General features: G+C 32.8%; 1 protein-coding gene across 1 annotated transcript; it reads right to left on the reverse strand.

The window, feature by feature from the left end:
* Positions 1-4,374: 4,374 nt before the first annotated feature.
* On the reverse strand, positions 4,375-16,855 carry LOC132756622 (RING finger protein 32-like). The gene is made up of 7 exons (XM_060747742.1): positions 16,778-16,855; positions 11,099-11,243; positions 10,563-10,705; positions 9,931-9,963; positions 9,483-9,607; positions 6,062-6,170; positions 4,375-4,567 (listed from the first exon to the last, which is right to left on the reverse strand). The coding sequence occupies exons 1-7, from the start codon at positions 16,853-16,855 to the stop codon at positions 4,382-4,384; spliced, it is 819 nt and encodes a 272-aa protein (XP_060603725.1). The 3' UTR covers positions 4,375-4,381.
* Between the last annotated feature and the right edge of the window lie 1,039 nt (positions 16,856-17,894).

The following is a 17,894-nucleotide window of genomic DNA, read 5'->3' on the forward strand; positions in this document are numbered from 1 at the left end:
TTACCATGAAAATAATATAAAATTTTCAGTTTCTGTTCATTATCTCCCCAACGGTATTACACATTCAACTCAAACTTGACATATGGATATGTCATGAGAAAATACAGGTCAAGTTCGAATTTGGTCATGGTTTGATGATTTTTTGCAGAGTTATGCCCCTTTTCCTATGAAAATAATATGAAATTTTCAGTTTCCGTTCATTATCTCCCCAACGGTATTACACATTCAACTCAAATTTGACATGGATACCTCAAAGGAATACACAGGTCAAGATCAAAGTTGGTCATTGTTCAATGATTTTTGGCAGAGTTATGACCCTTTTACTTTGAAAATATGAAATTTTCAGTTTCCGTTCATTATCTCCCCAACAGTTTTACACATTCAACTAAAATTTGACATATGGATACGTTAAAGAAATGCGAAGGCCAAGTTTGAATTTGGTCACGGTTCAATGATTTTTTGCAGAGTAATGTCCCTTTCACTTTGAAAATAATATGAAATTTTCAGTTTCTGTTCATTATCTCCCCAACACTGTTACATATTCAACTCAAATTTGACATATGGATATTTCAAAGGAATGAGCAGGTCAAGTTCGAATTTGGTCATGGTTCGATGATTTTTGGCAGAGCAATGTCCCTTTCACCTTGAAAATAATATGAAATTTTCAGTTTCCGTTCATTATCTCCTCTAGAGTACTAGTATTACATATTCAACTCAAATTTGACATATGGGTACATCAAAGAAATACGCTGGTCAAGTTCAAATTTTGTCATGGTTCGATGATTTTTGAAGTATATATGAGATATGGATCAAACTAGATATTTCCTCTTACAGCACCAGAAGAAAGCAGTTACCTTATATAACACCATACCTGGTTCAATTAGGCTACCAGATTCAGCTTAAATGAATATATCTACTATCATTACTCCTAGCCTTTTCAAGGACTGGTTGTGTCCATACAGAAATTTGGTAGGGGATATTAAATAATTGTTCTTCAAAAGTCAATTTTACAGGTGTTTTCAGGTTGTATTTCAGTATAAAATTCAAAATAAATATATTAACAAACACAAATCTATAAATAAACATGAATATAAATAAACATGGCTTTGTGAGTCAGTAATATATGCTACAACATTTTATGTATATGCCACAAAATGTTTAAAATCACAATTATTTCAGAAATATAAATAGAATTAAAACAACAATGTTCATTCAAAAAAATCAATAACAACACTGAATCAAAATATTTGTCATCCCACTTACAAAGAAATCACTCCTGTTACAATGAAAATGTTAAATAAAGATTTTCATACAAAATAAGGTAATCTAAGAGAGCAAAATAAGATAATATATAACTGGTTCATTATGTAACAGATTATCAGACAACATAAGGTCTCATATTATTTCTTTTAAACCATAACCTGCTATATTTCTTATACAGAATTTTCAAGCTCCTATTTTTGAAATGTTCTAAAAATCAATTTTGGGGTTTACAAGATAAAAATTTTGGATTAGTCAGTCAACTGAGTTTTACAGCCGGGGTTCAAAATTTGCACTGAAATGAAGGCTAGCCTGGCACTATACTGGAAGCAAAAGAAAATGGGCCTTTTCTTTTCCCCCTTTCCAAGTGGGGTAAGTGTTATATACTGAAAACCCTCAGTTTATCTTTCATAAAAAACTGTTCCCCTTTAAACCCCATTCATTATACTTACGGTAAAACACATTGAAAAAAATTTATTTGTTATCAACTAAATTAACAGTAAAAAATCTGCTAAAGAAAACTAAAAGAAAACCCAAAATTTTTTAAAATTCTACAATTTTTATAAAAAGTTTTAAACCCTTTTTTTCCCCAAACAAAAACTTTCTGTAAGTTAGCTGAATTTAACTTCCTCACACATGAAAGAATCCAAAGGCCAAGTTTGGATTCAAACCCACAGTGATTCAGGGGCAAGTGGTTTGAAGTCAACAACCTCTTACCACCCGGCCATGGACACTTCAAAATAGTACTGGTAATCTAAAGTTTGCGCACTGGCAATTATTAAAAAACTTTATGTTTACTAAAATGTTTGCTAGGTAACTAACTAAATTTTCTTTTGATATTTAGATCTACATACAGGGCAAGAATTATTTGTTTCCATACTTAATTCCTTTCAAACATTTTTAAACAAGTGGCATGAAATACATGAGAACAAGACAGCAACACAGTTGTCGACTTGACCTTTGAACTTTCCTCACTAGATATTGACTGGTCCTCTTTTGTTTGTCTCTCATGTTATTTATTTTCACCAGTTTTTTAGAGATTTCCCTGTAGAAGACTTTGGTTTATTATGAATTTTAGTGTCATTTTTTGTAGACTTAGTCTGGTTAGTTGTGGAATTGTCTGGTTGTTCAAATATAACTTTTCTTGATGAGTGAAGTCAAAACATATAGGGCAATCAATGATGTCCACGCTCTCCGCTGCAAACATAAAATTATAGCATCCATTAAATCAAAAAGATATAAAGAACCCAATGGTATTTGAATCTAATTCTGTTGTGGTTCAAATTTAAATACTTTGTAAAACAAGAACCTTTGAAAAAAGCAACAAAGATAAGAGTTATAAAATGAACTAGTTTAGAAAGATGGGATAAAAATCTAAATCTTCAATTAATTTCCTATATACAAATTGCAGTAAAAAAAATTCCTCATTCTAAACAAGTGATGTGACATTCAAATAATGTAAATACATTTGTTATCTTTTTTTTCTTGTAATAAAATCTTGTAATACAACTCCACAGTCCTCATCATATTAAATATTTACCAATCCTATTTTAATTTTACATGACAAAATATTCAAACAATTAAACAAGGCCATGCTTTATCTCAACAATGGCAAGAAAATGCAATATTTCACAAAGAAATGGACAAAAAAATTTATTCATGCAGACACCTTAATGACAAGATTTTGACTGTTCAGTGTGTTCATGTAAATGATAACATCTATCATTGCAGCATTTCATATATAGCTTTTTTGAACTTATAAACGTCAACAACATGTTTGCTACTGTAAAGGGCATTCAAAGCATATGAATATTTTCCCATTGTACAAACTACTATCCCATATTTAATATTGTTAAAAGTTAAAAACATACAACATGGGAAGTGAAATAATGAATTTTTGGTCACTTTAAACTACTTTACAAAGACTTATACATATCAGTATGCATTTTGTGAAATATCAAAATATAATTCAACATGTAACAAAAAATTTGGTTCACAAATGCAACTACAGTTACCAAAGTTCATATGAGTGATCGAAAGATTGTAACACTTACCAATTAAAAACCTGTTTTTTAATGGAGACTGAATACATGATTTATAAATTACTTTATATCCTAATGTGTAAAGACTTATAAAAAAGTTCTTCCCTTGATCTTGGATGTAAGCAAGAAGATTCTGACCCAACCAAAGATGTTTCTTAGTCTTAATATGAGCCATACCATATGGATAGGGAACTTAAAACAATTTTGCTCCAAATTTGGAATTTACTTATGTTACTGGTAATACATACATGTATGTACTATGAAAACAGGTTATTTTCTTATGGACAATATTACTCAACTATAAAATGGGTCTACAAAATACCTAAAAATTAAACAATTACTAAAACAATCATTGTGTGAGTCATATCAAAACATTTTACATGTGGACAAGAAAATTGTTCATGATAAAGTGATGAAACAGAAACATATGTGAAGACTGACTTCTATCCAGTGAAAATTTGATCTAAATATGACAATTTAACATCAGAAAACTCACCTTAAAATCTTAAGATATAATAAATGGAATAACAAAATGATGTAGAGCTAGCACTGCTTGCATGGGCAGATTTTGTTGTCGCCAGTAGGCTAAGGGTTCAAATTCATCAAATTATGTCTTCTTTATATAATTTCTTATATGTGTTATCAATAAATATTTAAATGAAAACTACAGAAAATTTTTTTTGATAGCTGAGACTATGGGAATGACAAATACAGAAAGTTTTAAAGATATACAATTCATCAGCAATAAAACCTGAAATAAATTCTCTGAATCATGTTACTTCTCTTTTCAGTCATAGTTAAAGTAATATATATTATAACATTTTTCATGTGAAAATTCACATCATATAGACTCTAAAATTATTTCAAATGTATCTAAACACAAATGTATCAATCTTAACTTCTGCTTGATTTCATATAATTTTCCAATTCACAGAAAATGAATACCCTTGAAGGAAGAATGCTTAAAATTGATATGATGCACTTTTCAAAGATAAAATTACTGAAATATTTAGTTTGAAACAACACAGAATTTTTTTTTCCAATAAAAAATAAAACCTGGAGGTCACTTTAAATGCTTTTCAACATAAATTCAATGTTACCTTAAGCTGTATAGCTTCCCATTCCTCCTCAGAAATCTGCTGAAATCTTGCATCAAAATCTCTGAAAACATTACGGCTAGCTTCTAAACTCTGATCCATTTCCCTCAGGAAGCTGTGTACATCAAAGTCACATGACCTTACCATTCTGTCTGTGATCTTGTGTAGCTAAAATAATATCCAATATGATTATATAATATCAGTCCTAAAACTAAAACAAGAGGGCCATGATGGCCCTGAAGTCGCTCACCTGTATATAGGCCCCCAGAGCGGGGCCAGTTTAAACCCAAGGGCTTTTATTTGAACAAACTTGGTAGACACCCATTAGAAGATGTTTCATGCTAAACATCTAAGGTCAAGCTCTTTGGGTTCTTTAAAAGAAGATTTATTAAGTTTTTACTATATGCATATAGGGAAAATCAATGACCCCCGGGGCGGGGCCAATTTTGACCCCAGGGCTTTTATTTGAACAAACTTTGTAGACACTTACTAGAAGATGTTTCATGCCAAATATCTAAGCTCTACCTCTTTGGGATTTTTAAAAGAAGATATTTTAAGTTTTTTCTTTCGGTTGCCATGGCAACCAGAGTTCTGTATGGAATTAAATTCTTTGAACAATTTTTAAAGGCTGTCTACAAAGGAACATTCCTGTGAAGTTTGGATGAAATTGGCTTAGTGGTTTATGAGGAGATGTCATTTAAAGTAAAAGTTTACGGACGGACGCCGGACAAAAAGCGATCTCAAAAGCTCACCCTGTCACTTTGTGACAGGTGAGCTAAAAAAACATATCCAATGTGGTTGGCCATTGATGAAGTTTAATTGAATTACTCTGTAATAAGTCCAGAAAGACAAAGAAAAGTAACAAAGGGCAATAACTCTGTAATTAGTCAAGATGGAGTTATGGTTCTTGTGCACTTTCTCTCAATGTGCTTGACCATTGTATGAAGTTATATTGAATTCCAACCATTAGTCTTCAAGTTATGGTCCGGACTAAAAAGGCAATGGAAAAGTAACAAAGGGCAATAACTCTGTAATAACTTTAGATAAATTTATGGTTCTTGTGCACTGCACTTCCCCTTATTGTGTTTGACAATTGTATGAAGTTGTTTTGAATTCCAACCAGTAGTTTTCAAGTTATGCCCCGGACAAGGAAAAGTAACAAAGGGCAATAACTCTGTAATTAGTCAAGATAGAGTTATGGTTCTTGTGCACTGCATTTCCTCTCAATGTGCTTGACCATTGTACGTAGTTATATTGAATTCCAACCATTAGTCTTCAAGTTATGCTCCGGAACAAGGAAAATGCAACAGACGTCTGGACCAACCGACCGACAGCCCGACCGACCAACCGACCACCGGGTGACTCCTATATAACCCCCCAAACTTCGTTTTTGGGGGTATAAAAAACATAGATCCAGATTATAAAAGGTAAATCTTAAAGCTCTGCATATTATATATTAAAATGATTTTATGCCAATTTTTATTTTTAAACAGCCTTTACTGTGAAAAACTCCAACCGAATACATAAAATGCACAATTTTTCATCAATTAAATTTGTTGTCCAGATATAGTTTTTTATGCAATCTTGGCAAGCTAATAAAAAACATGATATTGTCAGTTTCAATCTGCTTCATATCAGAAGAATGTTACAGCAAACAGTTACCTTTTCTTCATAGAATTTCTGCCTCAATTTGGGATCTTTTGGCGGATTAGATTCCCTCAGTTTAACGTACATACATCGAACTACATAACCCCTCCAGTTCGCTTGAATCCTAGCAAAAAGAAACAGGAGAAATGAGTTATGAAAAAAAAATACAACAAGTTCAATGTACTCAATCATTATGAAATTTTGATTTTTGTCATTGATAAATATATAGGTCTATGAGTATACAAAAACACTTAAGAAACTAATGGTATAGCAGGTAAATGTCTTTTATTTCATGTCAGTCTTTATTATTAATATGAACATGTCCGATTGACTTCTCACATAATTAACAAGATCCGGTTTGAACCCGGTGATGCTCCCCAGATAAGTTTTGGATACAGAAAAGTACACATCTTGTAGTTTCAAAGTTATGTCATGGACAAAGTTCAAAGTGTAACAAGAGCTGTCCGTAAGACAGCGCGCTCGACTTTTTTATTGCTTGCCAATAAAAAAAGTTTTTGCAGTAAAAGGCAATACAAGAATCTCTGTATTTTTAAAGTGAACAATGGCCATGAGCATTAAGATATTTAGTGAAGAATTATTTTACTGAATTGTGTGATACCCTTGAACACTGCAGCAAAGTTTGAAATGTTTAAGTCAAAAGAGGGCTGGTAAGAAAGAAAAAAAAACTGAGTTGAGCCTTAAATAAATTTAATAGTATTAAACCCACTTTGAGAGAATAAGGTATTTTTACGTCACTCAGAACACCTTGGTAAATGACATAATAACATAATTTTTCAAGAAATCTATGCCAAGGAAGCAGTATATTTTTGTACAATCAGCATAATATATAGATTTGACTTTGTATGTGAAAGTATTATAGTTACCTTATAATACAAGTAATAGATAAATTTTATCAAGCTTTTTTAGATGTTGTCAGTTGGTCACAAGTGGATCTCTTTCACACAGGCTGTGGGTGACTAAAAACTTAACCAAGATTCTAAGTCGATAAAAGGCCTTAATTTTTAAAACAAATCCTTGACAGAGTTACCTTCTCTTGCGTACAGATGGGGGTAATGATGTGAAATAGCATTAAAAGTTTCAAAGCAATATCTCAAAGGGTTAAGGCAATAAGTGGATTTTACCCATATTCAATGTATTTTCTAAGTCAAAAAGGGGCATAATTCTGTCAAAAACCTTGACAGAGTTATGTCCTCTTGTCTGTTGATGAAGGTCGTGATGGTAAACAAGTATGGTCAGTTTCAAAGCAAATACCTCCAATGGTTTTGAAATAAAGTGAGGTGGTACAAAAAACTTAACCAAGCTCAATACACTTTCTAAGTCAAAAAAGGGCCATAATTCTGTCAAAAACCTTGACAGAGTTATGTACTCTTGTCTGTAGATGGAGGTTATGATGGTGAACAAGTATGGTAAGTTTCAAAGCCATACTTGTAATACTTCTGAAATAAAGTGGGGTGGTACGAAAAACTTAACCAAGGTGTGACGCCAACGCCGACGCCGGGGCGAGTAGGATAGCTCCCCTTTTCATAGAAAAGTCGAGCTAAAAATGAACAAAGGGCATTAACTTCACAATAAGGCAAGGCAGAGTTTTGGTTCTTTTGCACTGCATATCTACCTAATGAGATCTATCTACCTACAAAGTGTCTTGTTCATATCTCTTATACTTTCAGAGCTATGTCCTGGACAATGTTCAAAGTGTAAAAATGAACAAAAGGCAATAACTCCAAAATAAAACAAGAGGGCCATGATGGCCCTGAAGTCGCTCACCTGTATATAGGCCCCCCGAGCGGGGCCAGTTTAAACCCCAGGGCTTTTATTTGAACAAACCTGGTAGACATCCATTAGAAGATGTTTCATGCTAAACATCTAAGGTCTAGCTGGTCAAGTTTTTTCTTTACACATATAGTTAAAAACAATGACACACCTGGGGCAGGGCCAGTTTTGACTCAAGGGCTTTTATTTGAACAATCTTTGTAGACACTTACTAGAAAATGTTTCATGCTAAATATCTAAACTCTAGCTATTCGTTTTTTTTCAAAGAAGATTTTTAAGTTTTTGCTATACACATATAAGGAAAATCAATGTCCCCCAGGGCGGGGCCAATTTTTACCCCAGGGCTTTTATTTGAACAAACTTTGTAGACACTCACTAGAAGATGCTTCGTGCTTAATATCTAAACTCTAGCTATTTGAGTTTTTTCAAAGAAGATTTTTTAAGTTTTTGTTATACACATATGGAAGGAAAATGAATGACCCCCGGGGCGGGGCCAATTTTGACCCCAGGGCTTTTATTACAACAAACTTGGTAGACACTCACTAGAAGATGTTTCATGCTTAGTATCTAAACTCTAGCTATTTGGTTTTTTTCAAAGAAGAATTTTTAAGTTTTTGCTATACACATATATGGAAAATCAATGACCCCCGGGGCGGGGCCAAGTTTGACCCCAGGGCTCTTATTTGAACAAAATTAGAACATGTTTCATGCTAAATATCTTAGCTCTAGCTCTTTGGGTTCTTTAAAAGAAGATTTTTTAAAGTTTTTTCTATATGCATATAGGGAAAATCAATGACCCCCTGGGGCGGGGCCAATTTTGACCCCAGGGCTTTTATTTAAACCAACTTGGTAGACACCCATTAGAGGATGTTTCATGTTAAATATCTTAGCTCTAGCTCTTTAGGTTCTTTAAAAGAAGATATTTAAGTTTTTACTAAATGCATATAGGGAAAATCAATGACCCCCTGGGGCGAGGCCAATTTTGACCCCAGGGCTTTTATTTGAACAAACTTGGTAGATACTTACTAGAAGATATTTCATGCCAAATATCTAAGCTCTAGCTCTTTGGGTTTTTTAGAAGAAGATATTTAAAAAAAATTCTTTTGGTTGCCATGGCAACCAGAGTTCTGCATGGAATTAAATTCTTTGAACAATTTTTAAAGGTGACCACCAACGGAACATTCCTGTGAAGTTTGGATGAAATTGGCTTAGTGGTTTATGAGGAGATGTCATTTAAAGTAAAAGTTTACGGACGCCGGCCGGACGCCGGACGAAAAACGATCACAAAAGCTCACCCTGTCACTTTGTGACAGGTGAGCTAAAAAGGCAGGTTACAGTTCTTTTGCACTGCACTTTTTCTCAATGAGTTCTATCTACATACAAAGATTGAAGTTGATAGCTCTTGTACTTTCAGAGTTATGTCCCGGACAAGAAGTCTGCAATGGACTGACTAGTTGACTGCCTGCCCGACCGATCACCAGCTGACTCCAGTATACCCCCTTAAACTTCATTAGTCAGGGGTATAATAAAGGACAGATTGAAGCATAAACATTAAGGACAGACTGTGAGACAGACAGGCTACTATATGCTAAATAATCAAATACCAAGTGAGCAAAAAAATGAAGAAATCTATTACAATAATTACATTGTAGCACATTTATGTCTGTGATATCTTGATCCTTCATGAATAACTCTTGTTTGATACTGTTCTCTACGGCACATTGGACATGTCTTCTTTCCAGTAAACCTCTCAAAAGCTTGCAAACATGCCTGTTATAACACCAAAATATCATAATACATGTATAATTATATATTAACACATTCACTAGTCACTATGTCACTGTACATTGGGATTTAGTTGTTGATTTTGGAAGCATATATCAATTGTATCTAAAGTGAAAGGAAAATTAATATGTCTTCCATTAACATTTTACTTATTTCAGTACTTGAAACTTTGTTTGAAAAAAAAAATCTACCATTTTAGGGAAAAAAACTATTTTTTTGCAGAAATGGAAGTAAAATGTATAAACATGTGTATTAAAATACCATAATGAATATAACAGTAAATAAAGAGAGATACAATAATATATTACCCTGTGAAAGACATGAGTACAGGACAGAAGCACCTGAAAAAAACAATACAATGGTTCAAACAGATGGGGATACTCAAGTGTATTATTACATGCACAGCATGAAAATGAATGCTTACAATTTTTCTTTAATTGCAGTAATAATAAATAATGCAGTGTTTATCGTTTAAATGCTTGGTAATTTATCACTCTGGCCTACTGGCCTTTGTGATTATATTCCTGCACATTTGTTCTTGAACCATGCATTATTTCACAACATAGCACTCAACATTGATATTGATATTTCCTAATTAGAGTTTGCTCACAAAAAAAATTCAAATAATTAATATTGGCTGATAATTATATCCCAGTCTGCTCTGAATTTCATACATGCTGGTTTCGCTCTTGAGACTAATATCCTTTTCAATATCAATTTTCAAAACTTTAAAGCACTAATCTAATAATATGTTATGTGACAGCATATCCCTGACTGCATGTTTGTTAATTCATAGCCATTACCAAACAATACACTACTGTCACTAGACCATTTGTTATTTGTACTGAACAAAAAAAAATAAGACAAGACATATCTTGAACATTACAAGTACATTTGTATATAATATGCACAAACAATTCTACAAAACAGTTTTATTTACCTGTTCTTGTGTGCCAAAGTCCTCCTTACATATTACACATGGCATTTTAGAATCATCTCTTTTGTTAGATTTGTCTTTAGCTTTTTTCCAGTCTGTCTCCGTGAGAGGTTGTTCAGGGGCATCTACCAAACCAAACTTCTGAGCTGTTTCATGAAAATCAAGTTTATGAATAACAGCTTTATAAATGTATGTACTTCAAAGAAATTTGTTATTGTCCTACCTACTTTTTTGTCCAATGAATTTGATCCTATGTAGCTCCTTTTGAGCTGTTTAAATAGTTTGATTTTGAATAATTATTTCTTACCTTTTACATAAATGTCTTCTTTTTGTAAAAAACGTTAGATAACCTAAAATTCTCATATCTAATCATGCAAAAAACAAACAAAAATTTCAGAAAAACGGTATAATAGCTGACACAGTTTACATTGGATTAATGCTACTGACACATATTTTAAAGACCAAATGAAGGTATTAAAACATGCTGAAATATATCAAATAAAAAGGCAAAGAAATAACAAATATTGGTAATAACAAACCAAGTGTGAGTGGAGGAGGCTTTGGGTCTAAAACATATTCTCTCTCTTTTTCTTCTTTCTTCTTTACTTGAGGTTTATCTGAAAAATAATTCAAATATTTATTGTTTGTTTTTACTCCAATTTCAACACAGTGTTGATTATATCTCTTTCATTGGTCCATTTAACTGGCTTTTCTTGATAACTGATGAGTCGAGTAATTACCAAATTCTCTGCAAGTGTCCAACTACTAATCTCCTAATCAGTCATGAGAGACAAGTGACCATAATAGACTCAATGTCCAAGTTTATCACAGAAAAATTTTACCTGACATCAGTGACTGAATCAGAGGCTCCTATATTACAATCTCAATGCTATCCTAATTGTTCTAAGCAGGTGAACCAAAAAAATTTATATCAAAAATTAAAAAAAAAAATTAGATTATAAATGGGAAATAATTTCAAAATTTTTATGCTTAGAAGTCATTTATGCTTTCTTGAAATGAAAGTATCATGTAGAAATGGTGATATAAACTGTGCCATTAACCAATGAAGCTTGACACAAAAAATATATCTATGAGAAGATACTGAACTTCAATAAGTTTTCCCGCAAAACAGAGCAGTTAATTACTTGGCACAAAGAGGTTACAGTGCACTGTGTAGGACAAGCTATAAAATTTTAACTATATAAAATGATAACCAACAATTGTTAACTTTTGTGCAACAAACTGTTCATTAACCTTCATAAAAAAATATTAAACTGTGCATGATAAGATTAGTACATACTTCTGCCCAAATCGTCCAGTATCTATGGTTGACCGCCAGACTTTTTCTGTTTTTGCTCTTGCTGCGCAGGACCAACTCCAATATGTCTTGGACCAATGAAATCACTTAAGTCCAGAGACTTAACCAGGTGGTCTTGAAGAGCTTACTGCTGTTAATGCAGTGTTTCCTGTCTATATACAGAAATTAAAAAAAAATATGATACTAACTTTAGCTAAAAATTCATGTATGTGATACATAATAATAAAACAAAAGAAAGAACTTTGTGTTATAAATTACATATATTATAACTTTGTTATAAATCATTGATTCAATTAAACAATTATGGTTTGTCCATTAATAGGTTCTTATTAAACTGTAAGCTGAAACTATTTTTTCAATTTTGTTTTCATCATTAATTGAAATTAAATCAATTTGAAAGCACAATTATCAACTTGATTACATGGCAAAAAAAGTATCATCAGGGTTTCTTATATGATCAGCGACTGGGTATACTTAAAACCAGATAGAATAGGTCCTTGCAAGCTTGTAACATTCCATATCCTTAAAAATGTATCGTTCTCTTCAGTGCAATGTAAATCTTATGGTGAATCAATAAAATGCTCAAAATGACTGATTAAAAAAACAAATTGCTTTTCTGAAAAAATATAGTTTATCATTCCAGAAAAAAAATGTTAAGATTTCCTCTCTTTTTTTTTTCCAAATTTCAAAAAGATATAATTCCCAACAGCCTAGCCAAAATAGAAACTGTTACTAATTTCTGATAACTATTGATTGATAATTTACTTTGTTTTCTCAAAAGGAGAACAGGTTATACATAACTTTTTATTTTAAAATTTTCAAGACACCTGTATTATATTTTGAATTTAAGAAACAAAGTACTGATAAGTATTATCCCTATTAAAAATTGAATGCATAAATTGTAGATTTGTCCGAGGAATGTACTTATTGAAGCAAAAAACCAGGAAATTGGATCAGCTCAGGCCCTAATATTTTAGGACCTTATAACAAATTATGCAGTTGTTGCATCTAAGAATTTCAAAATAATTGGGGGAATTGTCCCTCACTCAAACTGAAAAATGTGGGGGATTTGAAAAATGATATGGGGGACAGGCATTTTAACTAACAATCATGACATACCGAAAAGAAATAATTTATTGTACGTTAAGGCATTTTTGACAGTTATTGTCAACTCAACAGCAAATGGAAAAAAAAATGACGAAAAAGTTGTGCAGATCAAACCATCAATTTACACGGGAGATGACCAAGTCAGGTGTGACTATCCGCGATTTAGTTCGTATTTTAGTCATTAAAGCAAGTGAAAACAAACATGGCGGAGCCTTCAGGATACGATTAAGATTAACTGAATTGAGTTGAAAAGATCGTCAGATGCACGACTTGGCATGGCAGCCATTGACTTCATTAAAATGTGTGTCATCTGCAAAAAATATGCTATCTCAGTATCTGGCCGAGATGCAAAACTGTTACCCACAGTGATTTTTTTCCCAATTTTCAAAACAACCTGTTCTTTCTGAAGGGAAAAATACAGAGCGATAAAGCAGAAAAGGGGATCCTGAAATCAAAAAATGGAATTTCACACACATTATATAGGAAAAAAATAATTTTGTTTGTTTGTTTGTTTGTTTCATTTTACGCCCTTTTCCACAGTATTTCAGTCATAATAGGTGGTAGTAAATTCCTAACCATCGTTCCTGGAGAGTTACACCAAGTTACAAGACTACCTTCCTCCGCGCTAAACTACCAAAGCATCTCCCGGGATCGAACCCACGCCATAAGGTAACTGGATTAGAAGTCAGCAACTGTAACCCCTCGACCACGGAGGCGGTCTAATTTTAATTCAATTTGTTACATGCATCGGTACATAGCAGAGGCTATCTATAGGGCAGATTTTTGTCTTCTAGCTAATATAAAACAGAAGCTTTAAGTCATGGTTCTGGTAAGGAAGAGCATGAGGCATTTTAGGGGAATAAATATTATAATATTTAGGGAAAAAGTATACCTACATTTATTTTGAACTAAGGGAAACAGCCTTTATTCAGCTGTAAAATACAGTTGAAAAAAATCATTGACCCACTATATTTGTATTACTCAACTTCTTAAATAAATTGCCTTTTTTTTATTTCTATTTTCATCAATCATTTATGAAAACATTGTTCATTACACAGTCTATCCTGGATGTTGTTACTTTATGTATGGAGATTGACATTTTTCATGGAATGTAGATTCCACTGGACTCAAATTTAAAGCAAAATTTTACGACTTTAAGGTACAAAATATATGTTTGTTTACGAAAAAACATTATACAATGGCACTTTTTAAAAAGGAAAGAGAGAATCTATTTACTATGTTATTAGATAAAATAGTGGCCGAATTGGTTTTGGGCCGAGTTGACCATTTGTTTACCAGAAACGGAACATAGGTTTTATCTACGTGTTTTAATTGAAAGAAAGAAACATTACCTTCTTTAATGTCTCCTCTTGTTTGATGACATTACAAACAATCAAACATAGAATATCTAAATATCGATTTGAAAAAAACGAAATTAAAAAATAAAATGAAATATTCTGGTTGCCTCTGACGCTTTCTATTTGGATTCTGATTGAGTTAGCAAATTATACGGTGCCTTACCTGAAAAATTGATCCTATCCCGAAAAAACGATAATTGAAAAATGACCGCCCAAAGCAATATAACACAGATATTCTGTGATTTTCAGCAGTTTCTCGAGAATGGAACAAACAGTTTACGAGAGGTATGACGGCTTAAAAACATCAACGTATTGCTGAAATAGAAACAGATTTGTAAACATGTGTCATGTTAGCCGGTTTCGGATAACAAATATTTCGGATATATTTTCCTAGGGTAGCTCTGATGAAAATGTCATGATATCTTGGTTGTATAACAGTATTCTTAAAAGTTGTAATTTTAACAATATAAAAAAATGCAAAAAATATTAGTCTCTGAAACTTTGTACAGTACTTCAGCTTGGAATTTAAAACAGTTTAACCCAGGCTACAAGTCAAGTCAAAAACCCGACCTCTAGCCAATAAATTGTGCGCTTTAGGGCTTAATTTTTATTATATAGATGATGGTCGCCCTCGCGACAGAACAGACATCTATGAAAAAATCAGATTATAAAATCGGTCGGTCTTGCAGTCGAAATATTGAGACTACCCAACCTCAAGTGAATACGGCCCAAAATTATTCAACCTGGCCCTAAGTCAATCTGATTTCTAGTCAGACTTGACACCATTTTTATTATTAGTTATTTGGCATTAATTTTTCTTCATTAACTTTTTCTAACTGAAGAAATAGTTTGAATAATTATTATTGCAAGATAAAAAAAGATTCATGATATCTAGAAGCACGTTAGCCGTTGTTACATGTATCAAAACTAGTATACTAATTGTTATTGTTTAATAAACAACTTATTTACATTACAGGAATCATCCCAGCAGACTGGTCAAAAGCCAATGTCACCCCAATCTATAAAAAGCGAGATAAGGGCACTCTTGCTAACTATAGACCTATATTCTTCACCTGTCCTCTGTAAATTACTTGAGCACATAGTAGCATCCAACATAACAAAACCTTTCCAGGTTAACAGCATTCCTTAAGACGTACCTTTCCAGGTTGAAAGATTGCTTAAAACATACAACATGGGTTTACAGAAAAAACTCAAAAAAGGTCATGTGAAACTCAGCTGTTAGAACTTATAGCAGACCTATCAAGAAACCTCAAGAACAAGGCCACCAGACTGATTTTAGTAATTTAGATTTCTCGAAAGGGTTTGATAAGGTTAAACCATCTTAAAACTCCTATTCAAACTACACCAGGGCTGTCAGTTTAGGGTCGGAATCTCACGAGTCAATGACTCTTTGACCATAATTTTCATGAGTCAAATTCAGAGTTTTCATGAATCAAATTTTCCAGAAGGTACATGTATATATTATTTGTATTATCAAACAATCAATTAAGTAACACATAGATACTAGAACAACATAGCTAATAAATGAATAGATTTTTAAATCATCTGATAAAAAGTTCATTAAGTCATCTGATGTGTATTAAACATAGCTCATTATCGATAAATAGTTCATTAAAAATAAGTCATCTGATGTGCTACTATGACTTGAAATAATCTGTATGTGGTATTCTATGAATCAACAGTTAAATAGCTAATAATCAAACAATTAAATTAAATAAGTAAAAGTCATGGTTCATCTGATATTATGAAAAGACAAAATGATCAAGTTATCAAGTATTCAAGTGATCAGTATTCAAGTTATGAACCAATGCATCTTCAAGATTGACAAAAAGTTCATCAAGTCATCAAATTAAGTCATATTTACAAACTTAACATATCTCACAGAGGTATTCTATGAAGCAAATATCTTGTTCTCATATTAAACATTTTTAAGTGAATAAATGTTTCATGATCCAATTAGGATTTTATACTCATTGTTTTCAACTCTAGTTTTCAACACTTAGTCAATAGTCTATATTTCATTTCCTTCTGGCAGTCTTTGTCATCTTGTTGAATCTCATTTCAATAGCACCTACATTGTCTCCCTCTTCCATGATTCTGATTAGTTTAGCCACTTTCTGGTGACTAAGAGAGGACCTTGCTTTCACTTTTAGTCTGTTTTGGGTTTGAAAATCACTGTTCACATTTCACACTGATTGTTAAAGGGGTAGTCAGCATACATTTGTATATTTACAAAGGATAGAATAGTCTGGGAAAATAACATTGTAGTCTGTTATGACTGAAGTGCAAACACTTGCCAATGACTGGCTTTTAAGATTTTTAACAGTCATCTTAAATTGCACAAAATCATCTTTCATTCGTATCACATCTACAAGTTCGTCATGACCCTAAAAGGGTCCTAGCCATTCACTTACTCTCTCCAACTCAGCTTCAGCATGAGATACTACATCAACACAGCATCGAAGGAAACACATTGCAATGGGTAAAATCATTCTTGATTGGTCGCCACCAGTCCATTATAGTAGATTAGGGAAATGTCAGATGAGGTAACTGTAACATCTGGGGTCCCCCAAGGCTCTGTCCTAGGTCCCCTTCTCTTTCTGTTATATATAAATTACCTGCCTGAAAATTTAGTTTCACAGGTGTGGTTACATGCTGATGACACTGCTGTTTATATCACTGTCAATAACAATTCCCAAGAAAGGATCTTACAATAAGACCTTGACAGTTACAGCTAGGGGACATGGAAGTTCATCCCCTTTAAAAGTGAACAAAATGTTACTATCAGCAACAGAGGTGATCTATTATTGGCCACCTTATGGCCACCTGATGACAATAAGTCTTTTGTCTTTAACATATCTCAGGGAGGGAATTAGATTATATATTTAGCTTCTCATTTGTTTAAAATGATGGTTTACAAAATAAGGGAATCAGGTAGTCCTTAAAGTAAAGATTTTATGTTAAACTGCACAGTACAGGTATTACAATGTAATTTTTTTTTCTATTTTTAGGATATCAGAGTGGTAGTAAGAGAGGTTGAGCAGACCGCCAGAGAAATTTTGACACAATTACACAGTGTACATCAACCAGATGGAATCAAATCAGGTCTGGTAACTTTACATTTTAACAAGAAATTTCAACAAAGTTATTCAGTATTTAATATTCGCTATCTCTGCAAACAAAGTTTGAAGGGGATTAACTGGAGAGAGCATGTCTGTTTGTTGGCCAATCTATCTGCTCATGTGAAATCACTTCTCCGGCCCTACAGTTAATGATGGTTTTCGTCAAATGTTATATACCTGTTTGTACTAGCATGTAAATGTACTTGTAAAAAAGCTATGAATTCCTCCCGTTCATATAGAAATCATGGCAGCTTGAATATTTTTTTCCATGCAAAATGGGCTGGTACAAAACAATTTAGCAAAAGGGTACCAGTATGTTTGCGTGTGTGGTGTGTGTTAACTGAAGGTGTGTTAAGAGGGGGCACCAAAGATGGAATTAACTAGCAAACAACACGTGAGTAAATTCCTG

The sequence above is a fragment of the Ruditapes philippinarum genome, unplaced genomic scaffold (assembly GCF_026571515.1).
Source record: "Ruditapes philippinarum isolate M1 unplaced genomic scaffold, ASM2657151v2 ctg9582_1_1_1_1, whole genome shotgun sequence".
NCBI lineage: Eukaryota > Metazoa > Mollusca > Bivalvia > Venerida > Veneridae > Ruditapes > Ruditapes philippinarum.